The sequence below is a fragment of the Medicago sativa genome, chromosome 8, assembly GCF_051527215.1.
Source record: "Medicago sativa cultivar Bolivia chromosome 8, Bolivia_mono, whole genome shotgun sequence".
Lineage (NCBI taxonomy): Eukaryota > Viridiplantae > Streptophyta > Magnoliopsida > Fabales > Fabaceae > Medicago > Medicago sativa.
In genome coordinates this window covers 73305645-73328690 of record NC_140756.1, presented here as the reverse complement: position 1 = coordinate 73328690, position 23046 = coordinate 73305645, and the positions used below count along the sequence as shown (strand labels likewise).

The following is a 23046-nucleotide window of genomic DNA, read 5'->3' as shown; positions in this document are numbered from 1 at the left end:
TTAATTTTTTTTTTCCAAAAATAAACCCACATGTAAAAATCTAAGATCAATAATTAACACTAGTCCACGTGAGATCCATAAATTTTACTACGCGATAGAAACCATGCACTTGCAACTTATCATATGAACATGCCTTAAGATGCTCAATTACTTCATTTGTTTTTCTTCTTGCAATTTTGCGAGAAAAGGAGCTTGAAGAAGAGAGCTTGAAGAGGGGTGAAGAGATTGAACCTCCCTTTTGATTTCATACGATATCTAAAATTTAAAGCAACATGATAGGGAATTTATAGGGAAACATCCTTGAGACTCGCTATCTAGAAATGAAAGGAAAAACTATCAAACACAATAAGTTATAAGTCCCAACATTGTTTGAAATATTCATAATCTTTAAAAATAGTACAAGTTAGTAAAAAAAAATTAAAAACTAGGCTAAAATATGTTTTCGTTTCTTGTAAATGTTGAAAGTCCCTAATATGGTTCTTAATTTTAGAGATCCACCCATGGTCCCTTCAAAATGACCTTCAATGGAAGGTTTCACCAAAAAAAATTGTTTCATGGTCCCATACACCAAAGAATCTTTTTTAATAAGCAACATTGCATACTACCTTTGTACCCTTCCACAAAATCCTAAAAATCTTATTATTTTTTCTACTCCTCTCTCTCTTCAAAGCTATTCTACTCATCTCTCTGTTCATCTCTACTCATGCCTTCTTCTTCTATCTAATCTTAACGTTCACCTTCACCACCCACACCCCTCCATTTAACCCGTAAATTTTTAGATCAAAAGCATTTCATCACGTTAGTTCGTCCGTCATTCATAACAAGTGACAGAGATTTGACAACAAGGTGACGGCGAGAGCCAGTATTCCAGTCATGTTGTTGTTGTATAGATCGAGAACTTTGAGGTTCATTAGAAGAGAAAGCTCGGAAGGGAAAGTATCGCTAAAGACATCGTTGGAGAGTGAGCTAGAGAGGTAATCGATTAGGTCCTCAAATATGTTCTAAATGTTGTAATTTTGTGGTTTTATTTCTGATTCATTTTCATTTCAATTCAACTATTATTGGGTTATTGCAAGTATACTTTTATGGTTTTCTTGTTGCATTGTATTTTTGTTTTTGTTTTTGTTTTGTGATTTTTATAATCGTGATTTTATAGACTTCCTTTAGACATTTATAAAAATTTAAACAGACCAGAGTCTTGACACAAAATTTTAAAAACACTATTCACCCTAAATTTTAATCAGAACTAACGTAACAGGGAACCAATTGTACTAGTTATCTTTTATTAACATGAAAACAAATAGAGATTAGATGTTCGTATTGAAATTCATAATAACAAATTGTAACTTGAAAGCATCGCACCTGATTTTACATTAAAGTAGACCTCTAACAATCATTTCATGAAGAAGCTTCACTGTCTTAGTGCGCCTTGCATGTGCTTGTCGATAATAATATTTGCATCATGAGGTAATCTTGAGTTAGTTTTTTGGTGCTTGTTGGGTTCGACTGTCTGATGTGCTGTCTTTTGTTTTGTTTTTCCCATTGTTTCCTTTGTAGTGCTGTTGCTCAAGGGCTGTTAGTTGGGTCTGGGTTTGTTATCCCGTAGCATACGAAGAAAAATTGAGACTTGCATAGAGTAATCAAATAAAGTATGTTTGAAGTACCCATGATCTTATCTTGTTTTTATTTAATTATATTGTCGCATTTATTATTGTTTTTGTTTTACATTGTTGTATTTTTTTTTTTTTTTGACAAAAGGTTATTGAAACTGTTATGGTTAAATTGTGTACTTACTGTTAAAGTAGAATGTGATTTAGTTACAATTTTTGTTTTTGTTTTTTGTGTTATGAACATTTGCAAGTAGGGTGGGAAAAGAAATTCCCCTAAATTAATCACATTTGACCAACAAAAAGCCAAAGCCCAAAATCTCTCCTTCACGTCGCCGTTTGTGCGAAGTAATCTCATCCTCGCGCCGTCGTTTCTCCGGTACGCCCCATTTCTTTGCACTGCCGTATCTTCTTCACACCAGCCCCCTTTTTTTCAGATAGCAAAATGCTAAAAACGAGAATTTTCCAATCAAGAAAGTGGCTTTGTAGAAGCTTCTCGAACATTCTTCATTCACCATTTTCCATTTTTATTGGTTGATTTTGTTCCTGCAAAGCATTTGAATATCTATCTATGAGATGAATTTCGATACAATGAGGTGGATTAAGGTGGGCGATCTAGGTGATAAAGCATTATTCTTAGGAGGTAAGGGTCATTATCTCGAGACTTTTCCTATGAGGTGTTGCATTTATTTGATGGAGGCAAAGCAAATACACATGATCCCAATTGTGGGAAAATCCGGTGATCAGATCCCAATTGTATTCGATGGAGGCAAAGCAAATACACATGATCCCAATTGTGGAAAAATCCGGTGATCAAGTTTCCTAACTTGGTTGGTATTGCCCAGACCAATGCATGAAGGTGAAGTATCTAGACATGAGACAATAGAAGAGAATGCTTAGATTGTTATATCTATGATCTTTTCATTATTTGTATTATATTTCTTTTGAAGACATTATCGTTATTATCTACTGACTTGATTTCTTGTTTTTTATGAAGGTGATTTTGAAGACATGGATTTGATTATTAGAATTCCTCCTAATTCCTTTGTGAAGGTGAGATGACGGGCTATAAGTTGATCCAAATCAAGTTGTGTATAATAATGTATGTGCAAAGATGGGCTCCAACTATTGATGTTGCAAAGCTTGAGAAATTTTTTTTAAAAAAATCATTAAAGATAATCAATTAATAAGATTTAAATTGGATAAACATTGTGCATGGATGTTGAATTTTTATCACTAAAGTGATAGTATTGATTAATAACATTGCGCATGGATGTTGAATTTTTAGAATAGAGATGTCACCAATATGTTTTGAGTTTATGCTTACATTACAATAAGATTTGTTCTTATGTATCTTGAGATCTACTTTCTATTCTGCCCCTTCTATTTCAATAAATATTTATTGTCATGAATTTCGATGTTCAAATTTTTTATTTGTGGATGATTTATCTCTAGATTCTTTCATGGCGTTTATGATGCATTAAGATTTGAAAGCTCAAGAGTGTACATTGTCACCAAAAAACAGTCTTTTTTCTTAGCATAAAGACAATAATCATACTCCTATATTTTGACATGCCCATATGCCTTTGCATTTTCTCTGTACTTTCCTGCCCCTTCTATGGTTTCAAGGTCGCTTGGCTGATGCTTTAATTAGAGAACATGCTGGAGTAATTTATACAGCCGAACATAATATATGGTCTTGGAACAGGGTTAGTATTGTATATGATATAACTTGACAATTCCAGATGCCTTATGTCTTTGTTGTTTGATATATTTCCCAAACAATCTTAGGTAGAAATGCCGAAGAAGCTTCAGATCATGCCAGAACACCAAGGGTTGACACTACACTTAATATTTTTGTGCATCTAGAGGCTATTTTTTTTTTTTTAGGGAATTAACTGTAAAGTTGCATTTACATTTTAAGATGATTTGGGAGAAATTAACTGTAGTTAATATTAAACAGCTTTGTGGAAGATAGACTTGCAACCCTTGAAGATGTCAACAAAGAACCAGAGTTAGATCAATGGAATTTTTTTTTTTGAGGAAAGATCAATGGAATTTGTATCTAAGTAAAATTCTTTTCTTAAAAAAAACTTTTTTAACTGTCTCGTTATTACTTCTGCACTCTCCATTTTGACTCTTTCAATTTGATGACAACTTTGTTGACAACCTTGTTTTTCTCACTTCTTATTGGTCAAAAACAATAGAGAGAGAAAAAGGAAGAGAGAGGATAACAACATCATGTGAGTATGAGAGAGAAAGTTGTCAAAAAGTGGTTGTTAAAATATCATTTCTCTTCAATTTATATGTTTTGCGTTATTTGTGCTTTTTGGAATTGTATAAAAAATGTTAAACTTGGGTGTTTATATTAGTGGATTGTGGGTTCATAATACATCTAGTAACATCATACTTTTTATAATCGGCAATTATATTTTTTTGAAACAACAAAACTTTATTAAAAGCTTATCCCCCACAAGAAGTGAAAAGGCAGGCAACAAAGAAACAACACCACAAAAGGCTAGGCACAAGAACACAAAAGAGAGATAAATTGCGCTACAAGAAAACAACAAACCCAGACCTAACTAACATCCCCTCCGCAATAGAACTACAGAGGAAACAACAGGAAAAACAAAACAAAAGACAACACATTAGACAACCGAACCCAGCAAACACCAAAAAACTAACTCAAGATTACCTCATGATGCAAATATTTTTATCGACAAGCTCGTGCAAGGAGCAGTAAGGCGGTGAAGCTCCTTCATAAAATGATTGTTAGAGGTCTACTTTAATGTACAATTAGGTGAGATGCTTTCAAGTTATAATTTGTTATTTTAAATTTCAAAAAGAACATCTAATCTCTATTTCTATCCGAGGACCAAATCGATTACCTCTCCTGATCACTCTCCAACAATGTCTTCCACGATACTTTCCCTTCCGAGCTTTCTCTTCTCATGAACCTCAAAGTTCTCAATCTTTACAGCAACAACATGACCGGAATACTTACTATTGTCGTCACCTTGTCAAATCTCTGTCACTTGTTAGGAATGACAAACAAACCAACGTGATGAAATGATTTTGATCTAAAAGTTTACGGGTTAAATGGAGGGGTGTGGGTGGTGAAGGTTAAGATTAGATAGAAGAAGACATGAGTATAGATGAACATAGAGATGAGTAAAATAGAGAGAGAGAGAGAGAGAGAGAGAGAGAGAGAGAGAGAGAGAGAGAGAGAGAGAGATAGAAAAATTGTGCTATACTTGGGGGTTTTAAGATCCCGTGGAAGGGTACAAAAGTAATATGTAATGCTGCTCATTAAAAAAGATTTTTTGGTGTGTGGAACCATGAAACAATTGTTTTGTGAAACCTGCAATTGAAGGTCATTTTGAAGGGACCATGGGTAGACCTTTAAAATTAGGGATCATATTAGGGGGCTTCACGTCGTATATTTCTAGACTTCGCATATAATACAATATCAATTTGAACAGTTAATCTTTTTTAAAATTGTTTACTTTTAGTCAATTGGGTCCAAGTTTCGATATGAAGATAGTTAACAGTCAAACAAATTCATAAATGTCTTTTGAAGAGATTAATTAGTAAAAAGACAAAAGTATTCTTTTGTTGAGTCAATAGTCAAACAAATTTATAAATGCCTTTTGAAGAAATTAATTAGTACAAAGACAGAAGTATTCCTTTTGTTGAATAAATTAATTAGTAGCAACTACTCTCTCCGGTCTTATTTATAAAAGACATTTTAGTCAACAAAAGTTAATGTATCTTGTTTAAAATTTGGACTAGATACATTCACTTTTAATGGCCAAAATGTTTCTTATAAATAGGACCGGAGGTAGTAATGTATAGAGTACACCCTCTAGTCACTATTATAAGTAAAAATCTACAATTTAGATTCATTCAATTAATGATATATATGATCTTTATTATATATCATATACATCATTTAATGAATGAATCTAAAACCATATACATTATTTAATGAATAAATCTAAAATGTTAAATTTTGCTTTTATAATAATGACCGGAGGGTGTATATATCATCGATACATCACTATAATCAGCATACATTGGTCTATTCAAACTCAAATTTCAGTTGGAATTGTGTTCGAATCATGATGTCAATGTGAAGATTGTTGGTTGGTAAGATTCCTCTGTCAACACTCTCTTAGTCTATGAGCTTTTTCTTAGCACTATGTATGAGTCCTCAAATCTAACTCGTCCTAAATAATTTTTAGAAAAAATATTCAATACATTATCGTATTTAATATAATTATGAAGAAATCAAATGATTATGTATTGATAGATACATAGGAAATCAAATTATCATGTTTTTAGATTTATTGATATAATTATTTTTATTTGTAGGAAATTTGGTGCAATGGAAGTTGAACTAAGCCGTGAAGTGAAAAAAGACTTGACCATGTGGGACTTTCTTCTGAAGAATTTTCCAGATGATGAGATTTTGGTTGAGATTGGTAAGGAGTTTAATATCTTTGAATCAAATGAAGCTGTTGGTCGTTTTATTGAAGCATGGAAGAGAGCTAGCAATGACCAACCAGTTTGGCAAACACTTGATTTCTCAATGTTGAAATCTGATTTTGTGAAGGCCTCAATTCAGCCATATGTTTGGGTCCATTCCCGCTCTGACAGCACTTTGTATAATTTGCTATTTCTTGCATTGAATATCAGTCAAGGGAATATCAAGACCTTGATTTTTCATTACAGCTTGTATCTCACTAATGATCAATTCATTTACACAGCTATAAGGTACGTAATTACATATAATTTCATAAAGGTTTTGTACTACATGTTATACTATACTATACTATTTCAAGTTGTTTATAATATGATCCTGACTTGTGCCAAAGATTTTAACCTTGATTTAAAAAAACTGTGACCCTTTTATGTTTTTTAGCATCCTTGATCAACTATGTACAAGGGGCCATGATAAAATCTGAATTTCTACTTGATCTAACCATGAAAAACCATACTCCATTGTAGATCACCTATAAACACGATCCAAGGTAGAATACTATACGAAATTATGGCGAGTTTTAGCATGGACAAATTGTCAAATTTCCCCATCTTAGATCAATTTTGTTTTACTTGTAATAAGTTGTACTTCCTATTCTTTTATATTCCAATTTATACCCCTGGTTCAAAATTATAATCTGACCCTAATTATTTTGCTTATTTCTTTATGGGTGGGAGATACAATTTTTTTTACACTCCCATTAACCTTTTCCAGCCCATTCTTAATAAAAAAAGGGTTGTGTTAACCGGTGCCCCCGGGGCACTGGTTAAGATATCTAAAAAAGGAAAAATTAAATAAGAAAAGACACTTTTTTGACTTTTAAACCCTTGATTACACAATTTTCAATGCAAAAGTTTCTACATTTGCTTCCTTAACCAGTGCCCCGGGGGCACCGGTTAACATTTTCCATAAAAAAATTAGGCATAATTGAACACCAGATCCCTTAACATAATTCTTTTTTTTTAATTGGTCCTATAACACTTAAAATTTTCAATTTGGTCATTTAGTTGTGTTTCAGTAGGTCAATTTGATCCTATTTTGTTAATATTAACTCCCTCGAAAAGGAGACTGTTGGATGAATGAGGTTTATGAAATTTAACGGTACATCACTAACACCTAATTGATTCTGATTTTTTTCATCTTCCCTCAAAAGTTATAATTTCAACTTCGACAAATATCACATAATCAAACCATTAAATCTAGAATTAACACCACCACATAATCTAACTCACAATCATAATTAATTAGATGTTGATGATACACCGTTAAATCTTATTGACGTCCTTCATCCAACGGTCTCCTTTTTGAAGGAGTTAAAATTAACGAAATAGAATCAAATTTACCTACTGAAACTCAACTAAAGGACCAAATTGAAAATATTAAGAGTTATAGGACCAATTTAAAAAAAATTAAATTAAGGGACCGGGTGTTCAATTAAGCTTTTTTTTTAATACGAAAACATAATCCCAACTCCCAAATAACATAACTAACATTTTCATATTTCAGATTTAATTTACTTAATCCCCTAAAAAAAAAAAAGATTTCAATTATTTTTCCTTCTGATTTTAGTGAAAAACGTACTTTTAAAAAATCAATATCATTTGTAATTAAAAACACAAGTAATTAAAAAATTAATTCTAAAAGATATCATGTTTACGTCAAACAAAAACTCAAATAAATGAAATCAATATAAAAATTTATAATAAACAAATTGAACGGAGGGTTGGATAACTCAATTAATTTTAGTTAAGTATTAAAGGATTTATAGATTTTGAGTTCAAACCCGAACGAATGGGTAAATATTTATTTAAATACTAACATTTATCGAGTTTTTCTAAATAATAAAAAAAATGAAATATTTATTTTAATAAAAAAACAATTTGGTAACGGAAAGTAAAACAACACCGTTTTCTAATCCTTTAAAAAAAAAACACCGTTTTCTACAAATAATGGTACAGTAGTTTTTTTATATTAAAATCCATCCAAGTTTTACGTAAACATTAGTCCTTGTTAAATAATATTAAAATCCATCAAAGTTTTACGTAAACATTAGTCCTTGTTAAATTGACCTAAGATGGGGAAATATGTCAATTTCCCCATGCTAAACATTTGCCTTAAATTATATATACTATTTCGAGACATATTCTCTATTGGGAAAAATCCAACTGAAGAAGATAAACTCTTAAAGCTTTATAATCTTAGACTCTATATCTATCGGGCATTTACAAAATCAAATGTAAGATAATAGGTTTAATTATTTATGTTTTTGTTTTACTTTATCTCTTTTCATTGTGAGTCTTAGATTTTTTTTCAATAAAATCTTTATCTCTCTTACTTAGATTATTGTAATATTTTTATAAATTTTTACATGATATCAATATTACAAAAATTACATCATTAAACTGAAAATTTATATCATATAGATTATTTCTACACATTTTTATATATATTTAATACTATTTTGATATTGATCTCTCTTTTGATATACGTTAAACTTCATTAAAGAATGAGGAATGCTAGGGACAGATGCTCATACACTCTCTCTTAGACACTCTCCCTATGACTGGTGCCACGTACCCCTCTGTTTCAATTACTAACCTACTAACCGGCTCAACAGGTGAAAGTACCATTTTTTTTTTACAAAACATTTTTTTTTTATTCTGTACTTTTTGGCACTTCAGCGTTGTGGTGTGAAAACAACCACCGCGGTTCCAACGGCAATCGTGCTGAGCCACACATCAGTGAAGACAAGAGAGACGAAGGTGAGGGAGGAGAGTGCGGCGAGGAAGAAGCGGTTGTCGATGGAGGAGGATGACGACAGAGCTGCCGTGGAAGAAGAAGAAAACCACGCGGCAAAGACGGCGTGGAAGACGGTGACGGGGAGAATGCAAGACGACCATGTGATTAACGGAATGACCTGCACGGCCAGATTCGTTCGTTGTGCGGTAGAGTCCGATTGACCACCGTTGTAGGTCCCATCATCCCACCACGGCGGCCCAGAAAAATTGTTGCGATGCAAAGTTGGAATGCTATGATATTTTTCAAAAGAAAATTTATGGAAGCTATAAGTGTATTTTGACAGTCTTTTTTTGTTAATAATTTAAAAATTGATAATAATTGAAGATGAAAAATCTGATTTGTTGTATATGGCTGTGGTGTGAAGCAAATAAAAATGAAATTACAGTGAAGATTTGTACGTTGCAGTTGTATAGTCTATTTTCCATTTGCAGAGATTGGCGTGGAACCATTTGCAGGGATGACTTTTGAGATGCCAACAATAAAAAAATAACAAAAAATATTAAAAACTTTCTCTACTTTTAAAAGCCGGTAAACAATTAAAGAGATAAAAAATTGGAAACGTGGCACCATACACATAGAGAGTGTTTGTGGGAGAGTGTTTGAGCAAGTGTCCCTAGCATTGCTCAAAAAAAAATGGTACTTTCACCTGTTGAGCCGGTTAGTAGGTTAGTAATTGAAACAGAGGGGTACGTGGCACCAGTCATAGGGAGAGTGTCTAAGAGAGAGTGTATGAGCATCTGTCCCTAGCATTCCTCTTAAAGAATAGTACTAATGTTTTCTCGTGGCTACTAATTAGATTATTTAATTAGATGGTGATTGTATTGTATTGTGTATCTTGTGGCAGGTGCCCACATGTAAGACGACTAGTCTTTGTATCTTGGAACCGTATCAAGAAGATAGGAATTCTAAGGGCAATTAGGGTGTGGACAAATCTAGAGTCCATGACAATGCCTTGCATTGAATACCCAGGATATGTTTTTGAAGAAATTACAAAGCATTGCAAGAACTTTAGAGAACTCAAGGTCATGGGGTGTCTTGACATGACATTTGCTGCCTCACTCGTTGCATTTCTTCCAAATTTGAAAGTGTTGAGTCTTCGATGTTCAGGGTTGTCGAAAAAAGCTCTCATTTTAATATTAGATGAGCTAAAAGGCTTAGAAGTGCTTAACATTTCACATTCTTGTCATGTGCTACCTCTTCCATATCCTCGTGAAGGATACATGTTTTCTAGTGGTATTGATCCTATAATCATTGAGAAGGGTTCTAGGCTGCGTGAGTTCTACACATGCATGGAAGAATCATGCATCATGTGTCAGAGGACAAAAGCAGATGATGGGCTTCCTAGATGGTTCAGATACGAGGATGGAATTTGGAAAGACGATGAAATAAGCTCTCTTGCACTTTGAGAAAGGATAACCAAATTATATCATATTATATACTTTAAATAAGTTATTACATCTTATGTGACAAATGTACTTTGGTTTGAGATATTGTGATGTCCCTGTAGACAATTAGCAGTTTTTTTTTTTTTTTTAATAAGCCGTTTTATGTTATGTAATGTGTTATATTTGCATGCGGCATTCTTAACTCTTGTTATTATGAACAAATATATTTCTATTTTAGGCCCTCTCTTTCTTTCCATTATATTTTTCTCTTTTACTAAATTACTCCATAGATCTTCTAATTTAACTCAAAGTTTCTATCTCACCATTTATTTATTTTTTTCTCAAATTAATCATCTAACTTTAGGAATTTAAAACACAATAAATGAAAATTGGCATTTTTTAATTACATTCATATATTTAAGAATAGATTTATGCTTACCTAGTTTGGGTTGAAATGTTTACGTAGTTTTATGTTTGTGTATATTATTTTGCTGATTTTTTTATTGACTTCACACAAGTAGGTTTTCTCATTGCTTCATTGTTTTTATTCGACTTAATTCATCAATTATTAAACTAGTTTGTAAGATAAAGTATGTCTTCTTTATAAACTCGTTTGTTTTAGATTTTTGTTAAGCGTGTGACTTAGGTTTTTTTCTAATACCCCTTCTCATAAATAGTAGGATCGGCCTAATCAAATTGGGTGTCCATTTCAAATATTAAAAATGGATCCATCTTTAAAAAATTGGGTACGGTTGATTAATTCATATATAGGCTTCCAATTGATGATTGCTTATGGAAACAAGTACGGTTTCTGCGAAAGAATGGAAATAAATTGTCTTTCTTCAATTGCTTTTATGCTAGAATATGCTAGAATTAATATATAGTTATAAGAGTGTGAATGGTTGTTGTGTTTATTACTAGTTGAGAGTCTCCTACTGTATTTTAACCCACTCAATATAATGCATAGAGATAACCCACTATTTAGCCATCAAAACCTCGATGAGATCCACCTATGGTTGGCATAATGATGAAAAAAAATTTAAGTCTCTGCATGCAATGAGTCTCTGAAACATGCATGCTTCCCAAAAAAAGCTTGATCCTCATCAAACGCATGCATGCACCTCAACATGAAGAACTATTGAGCATCCCACACTCCCCATTAACTAGTGATGAAACTACCACCATGTCTCCTCAACAAGTAAACCCTTAAAACCAGGGTTGGAGATAAAACTATCATCCATATTAAGGACGACTGAATCTTAATTAACTCGGTTGAGTTACCCTTGATAATGTTATTTTTACTGCTTTACCCTCTTATAGCATGCAAATGAGTTGTTTCCTCAATATGCTCGTGAGGGGAATTAGTTAATAGGTTTAAGGCCACAAGTCTTAGTTGGTGACACAAGAAACACGTGATTGAGTAAAAATGAGAAAGTGTATAACTAAAAAAGTGCATAAATCAAGAAATAAAGATAAAAAAAAAATGATATTACTATAAATATAAACGAGTTACATACATCATTCGTTTCAAGAACCAATATGATGTTTATCCTATGAGGGTGAATTAATGTGTTATTCTAGTAGGCAAGTCTCATGGAACATAAATGAACTTCTTCTGCACGAAGTTTGATTCTATTATTCATAAAAAAAGAAATGAATTAACTCCTAGAACGCATGAATGTCACGTGTCTTCTAGTAACTTTCTTGAAATCTTCTAAGTTTTATTTCTTATTGAATCTTTGGTGCTGAAAAATCTTTTAAATGATCTTTGAAAAAACTTATTTTGTACATTTTAAGTCTGATGGTTTTGAGAAGTTACGAAACCTGGATTTCGAATGAATTTGAGAGCATTGTCTTCAAATTTCATAAAACTGGTTTCATAAAATTGGTTTTCAAAAAGGCCCTTGAGTTCCCTCATGGGAGATTGTAAAGGCATTCATATTTCTTTAGGCATATATAGTCGAAGAATGGACTTAGTTCGCTCGACAATATTTATTCAAAACTTGCATGCATGTAACAACTTAATTGCAATGATATATCTCGCCTTATACAAACTCTTAGTTCTTGCTTTGTTCAAAACTTGGAAGACACTTGGAATTGAAAACATCGCCTGAATGGAACCTATTCCACAAAGAGTGGCTATAAGTGATTCATGCATTGCTTGCTAATCATCCTCTAGTCACAATTCGGAAGGTTGGGATAGATTTGGAAGCTCAAAGTGTATGCAAGCGTGCAATTTTTCATTTGGCAAGTATGCCATAAATCTCTTTCTACAAGGTATACCTTGAAAGTTGCATCATAGAGGGGTCAATGTTTATAACTCTTGTCGATCCTTTTTGTGAGAGTGAGGTAGAAACCATTTTGCATTGTCTCATTTTTCCCCCTAAAACATTAAAGTGCTTTAATACTTATATATACTCCCTCCGGTCCTTATTATAAGAAAAAATTGACTTTTTAGGTTCATAGAATAATTAATGTATCTTATTGTAAATATAGACTAGATACATCACTTGCACAATGAACCAAAAAAGTTAATTGTTTCTTATAATAAGGACCGGAGGGAGTATTTATGAAGAAGTGGATGATAATTATACTCTTTTTTTTTCTTATAAAAAAAAAAGAGATAAATATACTCTTATACTATTATGATTGCAGGCATTTCTCTTGGCTACTTGTGACCCATCATGCTTTTGGTGTGCAAGATGGAGTTAAAACATTTTTACGTACTTGTTCTGTTTAGGCATCTTGTCCACCTATGCCATTGTCCAATTTTTTTGATCGTTGTAATGTTTCTCTCTTACAATATTTTGATTCGTTATGGATTGGTGTTATATTATATTACTAGCCCACCAGAATAAAAGGAAGCAAGCAATAAAAAAAGTGCCTATCTTAAGTGGGAAGTGCTTATCAAATAATAAACTAATCTGACTTTTCTTAACTTTTAAAGATGGGTAATTTGTGGTGTTGCTAACACAACAAATAATATATTGAATTTAAAATAAATAAATATAATTATATCTCTTCTATTTATTTGGTACAACAATTTAATTATAATAAAATAATCCATGTGTGTGGTTTCATTTTTTTAAAAAAAACTTCATGGAGTGGTGATAGGCATACCACCATAGGTGGCATACCACTCCTACACCCTCTTATGTGGCAAATTTTATTAATAAAAAATTTGGCCAAATTTTTGCCAAGTCCATGTCAAAAAAAAAAGAGTATTGATTAATTAAAAAAAGGAAAAACTGTAGCAATTGAATTGGGGCATCTCACTCTCCCACGCCATTACCCTCTTCTCCCTATTCTCCCTCGCCGCCGTCGATAACCCATCGGAGCAGCTCACGAAATTTCACCGTCGCCGCCGTCGATCTTTGATTCTCTCCGCCGACAATCTGTCTTTGCTCTCTCTCTCGTCAGCGTCGTTCAACCGAGGTATATTCATTCATCTCCCTTTTGTTTGATTTGGTTGTTCAATCTGGTAATTTTGATCTGTGTATATATGTAATTAAGTAGCCTCTTAATAAGGAACCTATCAACTTCATACTGGATTGGATTGGATCTAAGGACTTTTGTTTGTGCCAAATTGCATGTTTTTACTTTCACGCTACTGTTATTGAAAATCCATGCTGACATGCTAGTTCTTTGATGTTATTCATCTCAAATAATAGCTTATAACTTTATATTAAGTGGTAATATAAGGATAATTGTTATAATGAAAATTATTCTACTAGTTTTATAAGCTTTCAAATGATGAATTGAATTGGTTATGTGAAAATAGACAATTTCGAGAAATAGATGGACTTATGTTTGAGATTTTGGCAGTACTGAAGTTAAGAATGGGTTGAATTTTATGTTGTTTGTTTATTGATGGATAAAATTTGTTTAAAAAGGTAGTTTTTTGCCGGGGTTGGATCGGACGAGTCTGCTGCTGTTAGCAGCTGTTGCTGCTAGCCGAGGGTGCTGCAAGGACTGTTTTGCTGTTGTGTTAGCAGCTGCTGCTGTTGGTGTTGGTTTGGTTTTGGTATTGGCTAGTTTCTAGTGTGTTTTATGTCCTATTATCCTGTTGTTTTTCTTTTTTTTTTTTGCTCGTTCTGTCTGCTGTTTTTGTTCTGCTATATTGCCCTTTTAGGTACAGCTTGTACCAGGGCTGTTCTAATATATGCTGAATTCAAAAAAAAAGTTGAGACACTAGCAGTGGGATCCAAGACTCAGGGACCTTTTAATGAACACAAATTGGACCTATCTAAGACTCAGGGACCATTGGTAACATGTACTAACATCTTTGTGATTGATATTGTCTAATATGTGATTGATACGTCTTCTAATAACTTATTGATATTGTTGGTACTTTAACTTATGCGGTTATATCTATAAATAAATTATTGCTAATTAAGTCTTTCGTAGAACATTTTTTATACTTTTTGGATTGGTGTTGTTTTGAACAGCTAGGTTAGTATCTCACTTGAATTTTGTGGTTTATTTGGTTGATGCTTGATAGAAATGTTCGTATTATTTTTTTAGATTGAGCCTGCTGTGGAAAAATTTCAAATTTTAATATTGCTACTTGAAAGCATTGTTGTTTTGTATAAGCATGGTTTCAAGCCAAAGTATTGGTGTTGGGATTCACATAGGGAGAGTTCTTTAAGCTTATGTAATAGAAATACAAATAACATGATTAGAGCCTAAACGTAGTTCTTAAGCTCATGTACACTTGATATATTGAAGGACCTGCACAGAGCCTAAACGCCTAAACACAGTTGTATTGTCTCCATTGCGAATAGAGCCTAATTGTTTTTCTAGTTTTCTCTTATCCTATTATGCTTAGCTATTTGCATAGTTTTGACTTGTTTATCATCAATGCTTGCAGTGAGAGTGTGTTTGGAGCCTCAACCTTGTGAAAAAGATGACACCTTATGAGGAGGAGCGGGAAAAAAGAATTGCAGATAATAATAAAAAGACCAACGCTCTCAATCTACAAAATCTCGCCCAATCCCTTGTCGAATCCTCTTCTGCCACTAATGAACAATTTAGTCATGTTATTTTGTGATATATTGTACTAGAACATGGAGCACACATATTAATCTAGTTTGTTTAATTTTGTTTCAGACAATGAGCATTTGCTTACTCTTGAATTATTATTTATTTTCATTTGAATCTAGTATGTATTATTGAATATAAATTTTAGGATTTGAATTTAAAGCAAATTAAATTATTTGTTTCGGACAACGCCCTTTCTGTCCGAATTTTGTCTGAAAACATGATTTCGTCCGAAATCCGTGGGAACTATCCGTAAATTTCATCCCAAAACCGTCCGAAATTCCGTTCGAAAATGACAATTTTTTAGTAGTGTGTGTACTTGGAATCGGAAATCTCCGCATGTATATATTTTGCCTAAAACGATATTATTTACTCATCGGAAAGATAACTAGCCAAATATATGGTCTGTATGACCACATTTTTACAAATACGTGACCACTATTTTTCATAAATTAGAACTTCTCCGTCCTTAGGCGTGATAAACTTGCCGATTGTAAAACAGGTTATTTATGGTTGGAAATGCTTTTAGTGCAGTGATCAAATGAGATCATGCGTTCGATTCGCCTAAAACGAGATTATTTACATCTGGGAAATATAAACTAGCCAAATATATGGTCTGTATGACCACATTTTTACAAATAAGTGACCACTAGTTTTTCATAAATTAGAACTTGTCCGTCCTTAGGCGTGATAAACTTGCCGATTGTAAAATAGGTTATTTATGGTTGGAAATGCTTTTAGTGCAGTGATCAAATGAGATCATGCGTTCGATTCGCCTAAAACGAGATTATTTACATCTGGGAAATATAAACTAGCCAAATATATGGTCTGTATGACCACATTTTTACAAATAAGTGGCCACTATTTTTTCATAAATTAGAACTTGTCCGTCCTTAGGCGTGATAAACTTGCCGATTGTAAAACAGGTTATTTATGGTTGGAAATGCTTTTAGTGCAGTGATCAAATGAGATCATGCGTTCGATTCGCGTAAAACGAGATTATTTACATCTGGGAATTATAAACTAGCCAAATATATGGTCTGTATGACCACATTTTTACAAATAAGTGACCACTATTTTTTCATAAATTAGAACTTGTCCGTCCTTAGGCGTGATAAACTTGTCGATTGTAAAACAGGTTATTTATGGTTGGAAATGCTTTTAGTGCAGTGATCAAATGAGATCATGCGTTCGATTCGCCTAAAACGAGATTATTTACATCTGGGAAATATAAACTAGCCAAATATATGGTCTGTATGACCACATTTTTACAAATAAGTGACCACTATTTTTTCATAAATTAGAACTTGTCCGTCCTTAGGCGTGATAAACTCGCCGATTGTAAAACATGTTATTTATGGTTGGAAATGCTTTTAGTGCAGTGATCAAATTAGATTAGGTATGTTGGACCGTTAACATAAGTGATTAACGATTGCTAACCATGAATTATGTGAATTATTTTATATCCATGACAATCTTTAGGAAAACTAACCATATTTCTGATGTAGTTAACCACTAAATATCAAAGGTGTAACCACAATTTATTTCCCTAACCAATTTGTCTTTCTCATTATTCCTCCACGTGATATGAGGGAAGATAATATATTTGGACACACTTGTGAGTAGACTGATGTTAATAAAGTGCGAGGTGAAGTATCTTGTAAGTTTGACAGACTTTACAAATACTAACCAAATCGAGGAAGCATTTAACCAATATTTATCAAATGTGTAACTACTATTAGTTTTCAAGAAAAACTTAATTTTGTGTCATACAAATAGGAAATCGTAAAACTTATGGGCCCTCCATGTTTCTTGGAGTCTAAAATGCATCTTTGATATCATCTAAGGTTTGCACGCTTAAAGTCAAACACTTTGAAAACCTGAATATAATAGTGGTGACGCCTCTTAATAATTGTGGTCACATTGTTCATTGTTTTGGTTATCTAAAATTTTAAGATGGAAAAACTTAGTGATTGAGACTATTTACTAAGTATGTCATTAAACAAGCTCATAATTTGAGCTAATAATACATGGTTACACTTTCTAGTATGCTAATACACCATATAGAAGTAACCTCTAGTACACATGTAATGCTAAAATACCACAAGACAAGTACTTAAACTAACGTCATTGCTTGTAAAGCTACTTCAACCTCTACCTTGCATAAACCAATTCTATAGAAACACCTAACAACATTTTAAATTAATTGCAGCAATGCATATTATCTACAAGAAATTAAATCCTCATGCTCAGGAAAAACATAGGTGTTATTCCATTTGTGATCCATGCTTTGCGAATTTATTTGGCCTTGTAGACAGCTAGATCATCATTAATCACCGAAAAACCCATGCAATCTCTCTTGTGAGGTCTCTCCTTAATTCATGACTCAATTTCTCCCCATGAATGGCTGATTGGAAAGCTGGATGAGTTTCTATTATTGTGTAATAAAATTGATATGCAATGGCAAGGCTTGTGCTCTGTCTTGGGTTTCTTCCACACTAATACAAGAAAAATATCCAATGAACAAATGACTAGTTTTTATCAAACATAGAAGTATTTCAATCAGCAATTTTTAAAGTCAAACATTTATGCAACAAACCAAAGCATCTTATTAAAGCCAAGCAGATGATAAATTCTAGATTACTAACATCATACATTTCAATTGCTGGTGGAAATTTCCATAGAAACTCAAAGCATGTACTTTCGGTAGAGACTTGCATGATAACCATTGATTTCAATATAAAGTTGGATAGATGGATTTTAGTTGTCCTGTAATAAACAACAAGCACAAACTACATATGAGAAGGGTTAAAAAAGCCTAGATAATCACAAATTGTAATGTTTTTTTGATGGAATGTTTCTTGTAATGTTATGAAGTAATAAAAAAAAATTGCAAATGTTAATTTCTACCTTCTATAAGTTTATCAACCTTACAACAAAATTAATGGAATTAGAGTCTAAGAAACATAACAAATAGTCACTTTTGGTATTTCACTGATAAGTTGTATTAAAATTGTATAGTTTTAACAAGATAACTCCAAGTAACCAAATAATTGAAGCATATAGTCACAATTTTACATAGGTATGTCCATCTTTTTTAACTATTCCCCATCAATTATATGCTTGCTCGAAAAAAAAACTAGTTTAATGCACTTAACCATATCGTAACAAATAATTAACCACACTTTTTTTTTCCAAAATTCCCACACTTAGCCATTTTTTAACATAACTGACCACAAATCACTAAAGACATACTAAATAATTGGAGGAGAACTTGTGAATTTTGACTGAGAAAATAACAATGAGAGGTGAATGTTATTTTATGTATAACATGTTTCACACAAACTAACTAAAGAATGACATAACTTAACCAACACAAATTATCTTTGAACTGAAATAAAAAATATTGAAAACATATATACCTGTAACGTATCACCAGAGGAGTCAGAGGTGCATCGAGGCTCATTCATTAGCTCCCAAGCAAAAATTGTTGGATCTTCCTTATAAGTGATATTTGTGAGTGTGTTAACTCTACTGAGCACAGTCTACACAGCGATCAATCAAGAAATAGTATAGGAACCAAATTAGTTTAAAAGAAAAACAGGAAGAATTAAGTTTTAGGTACATCTCAAGGAACTTACCTTGACATGGTCCTTGTAGTAGCCTCTGAGAGTTGGATGTGAGAAAAAGTCATCATCAGAGGTCAAGTTAAGGCCAGCAGCATTGCCCCACTTGACATACTGTGCTTTGCCACCATATGCCTCCCAATTGTTAACCAATGACAATATGAGTCTGATTTTGTATTTCTTTGTTTCACTCACCACAAAATCCAGGTCCTTGAATACTACTTCATCATAAAGTGATGGTGATTTCTGAAGGGCTCTCCATTAGCCATCATTGAAGGCCCAAGTCCTACAAACTGTCATACCAACTGAGGATGCATGTTTGAACACCTGAGTGACCCTTCCTCTTGTCGACTCATCCGCAGCAAATACCATCAACCAATAAGTGTTGAATCCATTGACATAGAAAGGTTGGCCATTCACTACAAATTGGTTTCCTTTCTTTTGCACCATCTGCCATTCATCTTCCTCCATTTCACTCCTTAAACCAAAAACCATATATATTTAATTAAGTGCCTAAAGTTAATTAGAATTAACAACCTGAGACTCTAATAATATGATTAATTTCTACACCATGAAATTCTAATTCCTTTAAAGTTGGTCACAAATAATTTCAAATCAACACAAATTACCATCTCATTAGGGTTAAACAAATCATTTAAAAATACATTCAATTTTGGAGAAAAACATTCAAAATGCACACAGATAAACCATAAACACAAATTCTAGTCATAAAATAAAATGAAAATTTGAGATTAACCTCACCGAAGAACAGAGAGATTGCGGGAAGAAAACAGTTGCTGATTGTGAACCGACAGTGGCAGTGGGTGGAGATCACGGAAAGAGACATGGCGGTGAGTGGAGATCGTGTGTTGGTTGAGGGAGAGAGAGCGGTCCGGTTGAGGGAGAGAGATGGAAGAGTGGGATTGAGATGGAGAGAGAACAGAGATCTGTGAACAGAGAAGAGGAAGAGATTGTGAAAACTACAAAACTATCCCTAGCGCATGAAATTACCAAACTACCCCTGCCACATCAGCAGTGGTACAAAGGGGTGTATAGAAAAGAGTGGTCTATGAATCTTTTTCCTATATATATTACATTTCTTTTAGAAAGTAATCCATGTGTATGGACAACCAATAATTATGGGTTCTTGGTCGTATAAATCATGGCTTCTCTTCTCTATAATGTTGGAATGGTACAGTGGTGGATTGATGACATTAATTCCTATGCCACTTGAAATGGTCAAAACAGTTCCAGAGAAGCATTAACCTATGAAAAAAGCTAGAAAATCTCAGACACTAAAAAATCACTAGCCAGCTTTGCCTGTCAAGTGTCAGGGGCACATGGTTTGCACTGTTTTAAAAATTGTTAGCTGAGAAATCTCGATTCTCATCTCATGGTAGGTGGTGCATAAGATAGTCCAAAAGAGAAGAGAAATTACTCTATGCAAATTATGATATAGGGCTATGTCAGTGGTTTTGGCATAAATGAATTTTGAGTTTTTTTTTATCTCATGTATTTTTTCTTATACGTTCTACATGACATTTCGGATTGTATATTCAAAGGTGTAAAAACGATTAAAAAAAAAAACTTTTAGTATGTCCACCATTTTTTTGGTTTTACGATCCAAAATAGGGCATGCGAGAAGTTTGAGGATGGAAAATAAACTCACGGTTTAATTCCTCTAACTTTCTCTCCAAAATGGTCAACTTGTTTAGGTGTATTAAAGCGAGTTGGGTACCTTAGCCTCTAACCCACCTAATCCGCCTAACCTAACACACAACTCCATGGTTACGAATGGAGGCTTTAGTGGCCAACCGTCATTTTTGGCGGGTAACACGTTAATCTGCCGCATTTTCAATGGTTTTTTTGTCTCATTTTTTTAACTAATTTATTTTGTTGCGGGATTACCTGCACATAAACAAGACCGGTTGAAAATATGTCCAATTATTTTAATGGATCATCCATTCCACTTTATTTAGGGTGGATTGGAGGCGACACTTTTTAATTCACTGGTGATCTCTTATCTTATTAAGAAATGATATCTATGATTCAAATACATGAATTAAAATTAGATCATGTCCCTTAGTCTTTTTTGGATGCCCTTCTTTGTATAGCCACGAGGTGCTTCACCTAACCAATCCAAATTTACCATGAAGGCTTTACTATATATGGTATAATTTAAGGTCAAAAGTGTATAAGAAAAAAGACTATATGAAAGGACACTTCCACAAAACTCTAAGAAGGAGGATAGAGAGATTTGTCCAATAAAATAAGCCATCAATCTGCTAAATTCTAAGTAGTATGAACTAGAAGTAGATTGGAAATGAAAATGAGAACCTTCTCCAAAAGTCTCAGGAGTAAGGTGAATTATAGATCATTAGAGTCGCATAATTATCATTACTTTGTTTAATTTCTTATAGGTTTTCTGCACTTAAGGTAATTTATTTGAGGCGTGTTAAAACACTAAGCCATTCTTTGGTTTAGCGTTTAAATTAGCATTCTCCCTTCCCAATGCCTTTTTGATCACCATTTTGTGAAGTTAAGATTACAAGCTTTTCCAAAAACGCACTGCAGTATCAGGTTAGCCACGGCAACAAACACATACACACACATACACACTAAATGGTGGTACATTGCTCAGCTGAAATATAAATATTGGTTTGTCACGTTGTGGAAGTTGTAGTCGATGATTTTCGGGTGTCAAAACATTAATTGGTTTTGAACCTTCGATCTTTGGACTCTCAATTTTTATTCGTGGGAAGGGAAAAAATGAGTCAAAAACCCTTATTTAAGACTTTGGATCCGGGGGTTGGTTTCGATAGAAGAAGATGTTAAGCACCCCTAACGACCACGGTACTCCGTGGTAACCTCTTACATACTTTATCTTGTGCTAAATTCATTTATTTATTTGAAAGTTATTGTCTAAGAATCTAGGTGAAAGAATGGAGGGAGAAGAAGTATGTTTTTGGTTATTTTTATTTGATTTGGAAGGAATAAAATCATTTGCCTACATATCCACAAATGGAATCAAAATCATTGTAGTTCACTCTTAAAAAATTATTTGGTGGGTTAGATTGATTTTAACATTTCGAAAAAAAAAGTTTTAAGAAGAGATAAGAGGCCTCAATACGATGAAGTTGGTTCATTTTAATTGCGAAAAATCCATGTCTAATGTGGATGTTAAATTGCTTAAACATTTGATTAAGAAAATAAAGGGAAAACTCTTGGGTTAAAGTCCAAGACTTATTAAAAAAATATTTGAAGTTTGACATATTTGATTTTTGAGATAAAAAGATTTTTCTAAACTAACAGTAAACTAGTGTAATAGCGTAAAAAATAAAACGAACGTAAAGCGATAAATAAAGTGGTATAGTGTCGGTGCATGTGTCGGTGTGCGCATTACTACATTATTACATACCCTCCTAGATACATTCTATGGCAAGAAATAAAAATGCGCAAAATAAATTACATCCATTCCCTAATTATACACACTAAATATCATGGAATTTAAATAAATTACAAGAATAAAAAAAATGCATGAGATCATACTAGAATTAATGCAAACATAATATAACAAGATAAATAGAAATTTAAAAGCATCACATACTAGGATGAATTATCAAATAGAATGCATGATGTCAAAATATTAAAGAAATGCATGAAGTAGGAATTGAAATATTAAAGCAAAACTAACACTAAGATATTATGGACTAAAAACATTTAAAATGCATGAAACATTATTTGAAATATTAAAGCAAAATAAAAATAATAAAATAAAGTCATGAAGGTTAAAGAGTTAAGAAAAAAGGAATGCAGGGAACACAGTCACGACATGAGTTTCTTTTAAAAAAATGCATGAAATTTTTTGGAAGGGTTATATATAAAAAAAATGAGTAACAAGTAAGCAGAAAAGGGGGTGTAGGAGCATTACAACGTGGTGTAAAAAGCGAAACAGACAACCAAAAGAAAGAAAGAAAATCAATTTATTACCGTGAATTAGGTAAAGACATGTCTGTTACCGTGAATTAGGTAAAGACAAATAAAGC

General features: G+C 32.9%; 1 protein-coding gene and 3 long non-coding RNA genes across 7 annotated transcripts; 3 read left to right on the top strand and 1 right to left on the bottom strand.

The window, feature by feature from the left end:
* Window positions 1-340: 340 nt before the first annotated feature.
* On the top strand, window positions 341-3710 carry LOC146901335 (uncharacterized). Its single transcript, XR_015022834.1, has 5 exons — window positions 341-974; window positions 1558-2306; window positions 2377-2466; window positions 2605-3316; window positions 3399-3710. It is a non-coding gene; the product is annotated as an uncharacterized LOC146901335 (long non-coding RNA).
* A 2194-nt stretch (window positions 3711-5904) lies between these two features.
* On the top strand, window positions 5905-10478 carry LOC146901334 (F-box/LRR-repeat protein At3g48880-like). Its single transcript, XM_085734911.1, has 2 exons — window positions 5905-6383; window positions 9794-10478. The coding sequence occupies exons 1-2, from the start codon at window positions 5995-5997 to the stop codon at window positions 10353-10355; spliced, it is 951 nt and encodes a 316-aa protein (XP_085591037.1). The 5' UTR covers window positions 5905-5994; the 3' UTR covers window positions 10356-10478.
* Window positions 10479-13442: 2964 nt separating this feature from the next.
* On the top strand, window positions 13443-15491 carry LOC146901333 (uncharacterized). Of its 3 annotated transcripts, none has more exons than XR_015022026.1 (3): window positions 13443-13769; window positions 14232-14600; window positions 15205-15491. It is a non-coding gene; the product is annotated as an uncharacterized LOC146901333 (long non-coding RNA). The 3 variants fall into 3 exon arrangements; XR_015022024.1 differs by having other exon boundaries at window positions 14232-14607; XR_015022025.1 differs by having other exon boundaries at window positions 14228-14607.
* A 1856-nt stretch (window positions 15492-17347) lies between these two features.
* Window positions 17348-20078, bottom strand: LOC146901332 (uncharacterized). Of its 2 annotated transcripts, none has more exons than XR_015021966.1 (5): window positions 19763-20078; window positions 19016-19478; window positions 18797-18919; window positions 18030-18143; window positions 17348-17872 (listed from the first exon to the last, which is right to left on the bottom strand). It is a non-coding gene; the product is annotated as an uncharacterized LOC146901332 (long non-coding RNA). The 2 variants fall into 2 exon arrangements; XR_015021967.1 differs by having other exon boundaries at window positions 17445-17872; window positions 18023-18143; window positions 19763-20075.
* Between the last annotated feature and the right edge of the window lie 2968 nt (window positions 20079-23046).

Excerpts from the sequence above, each read along its gene's own strand:
- LOC146901334 (XM_085734911.1), top strand. The coding sequence starts at position 5,995 with ATGGAAGTTGAACTAAGCCGTGAAGTGAAAAAAGACTTGACCATGTGG. Across the intron at positions 6,384-9,793 it reads TTCATTTACACAGCTATAAG|GTGCCCACATGTAAGACGAC; the intron begins GTACGTAATTAC and ends ATCTTGTGGCAG.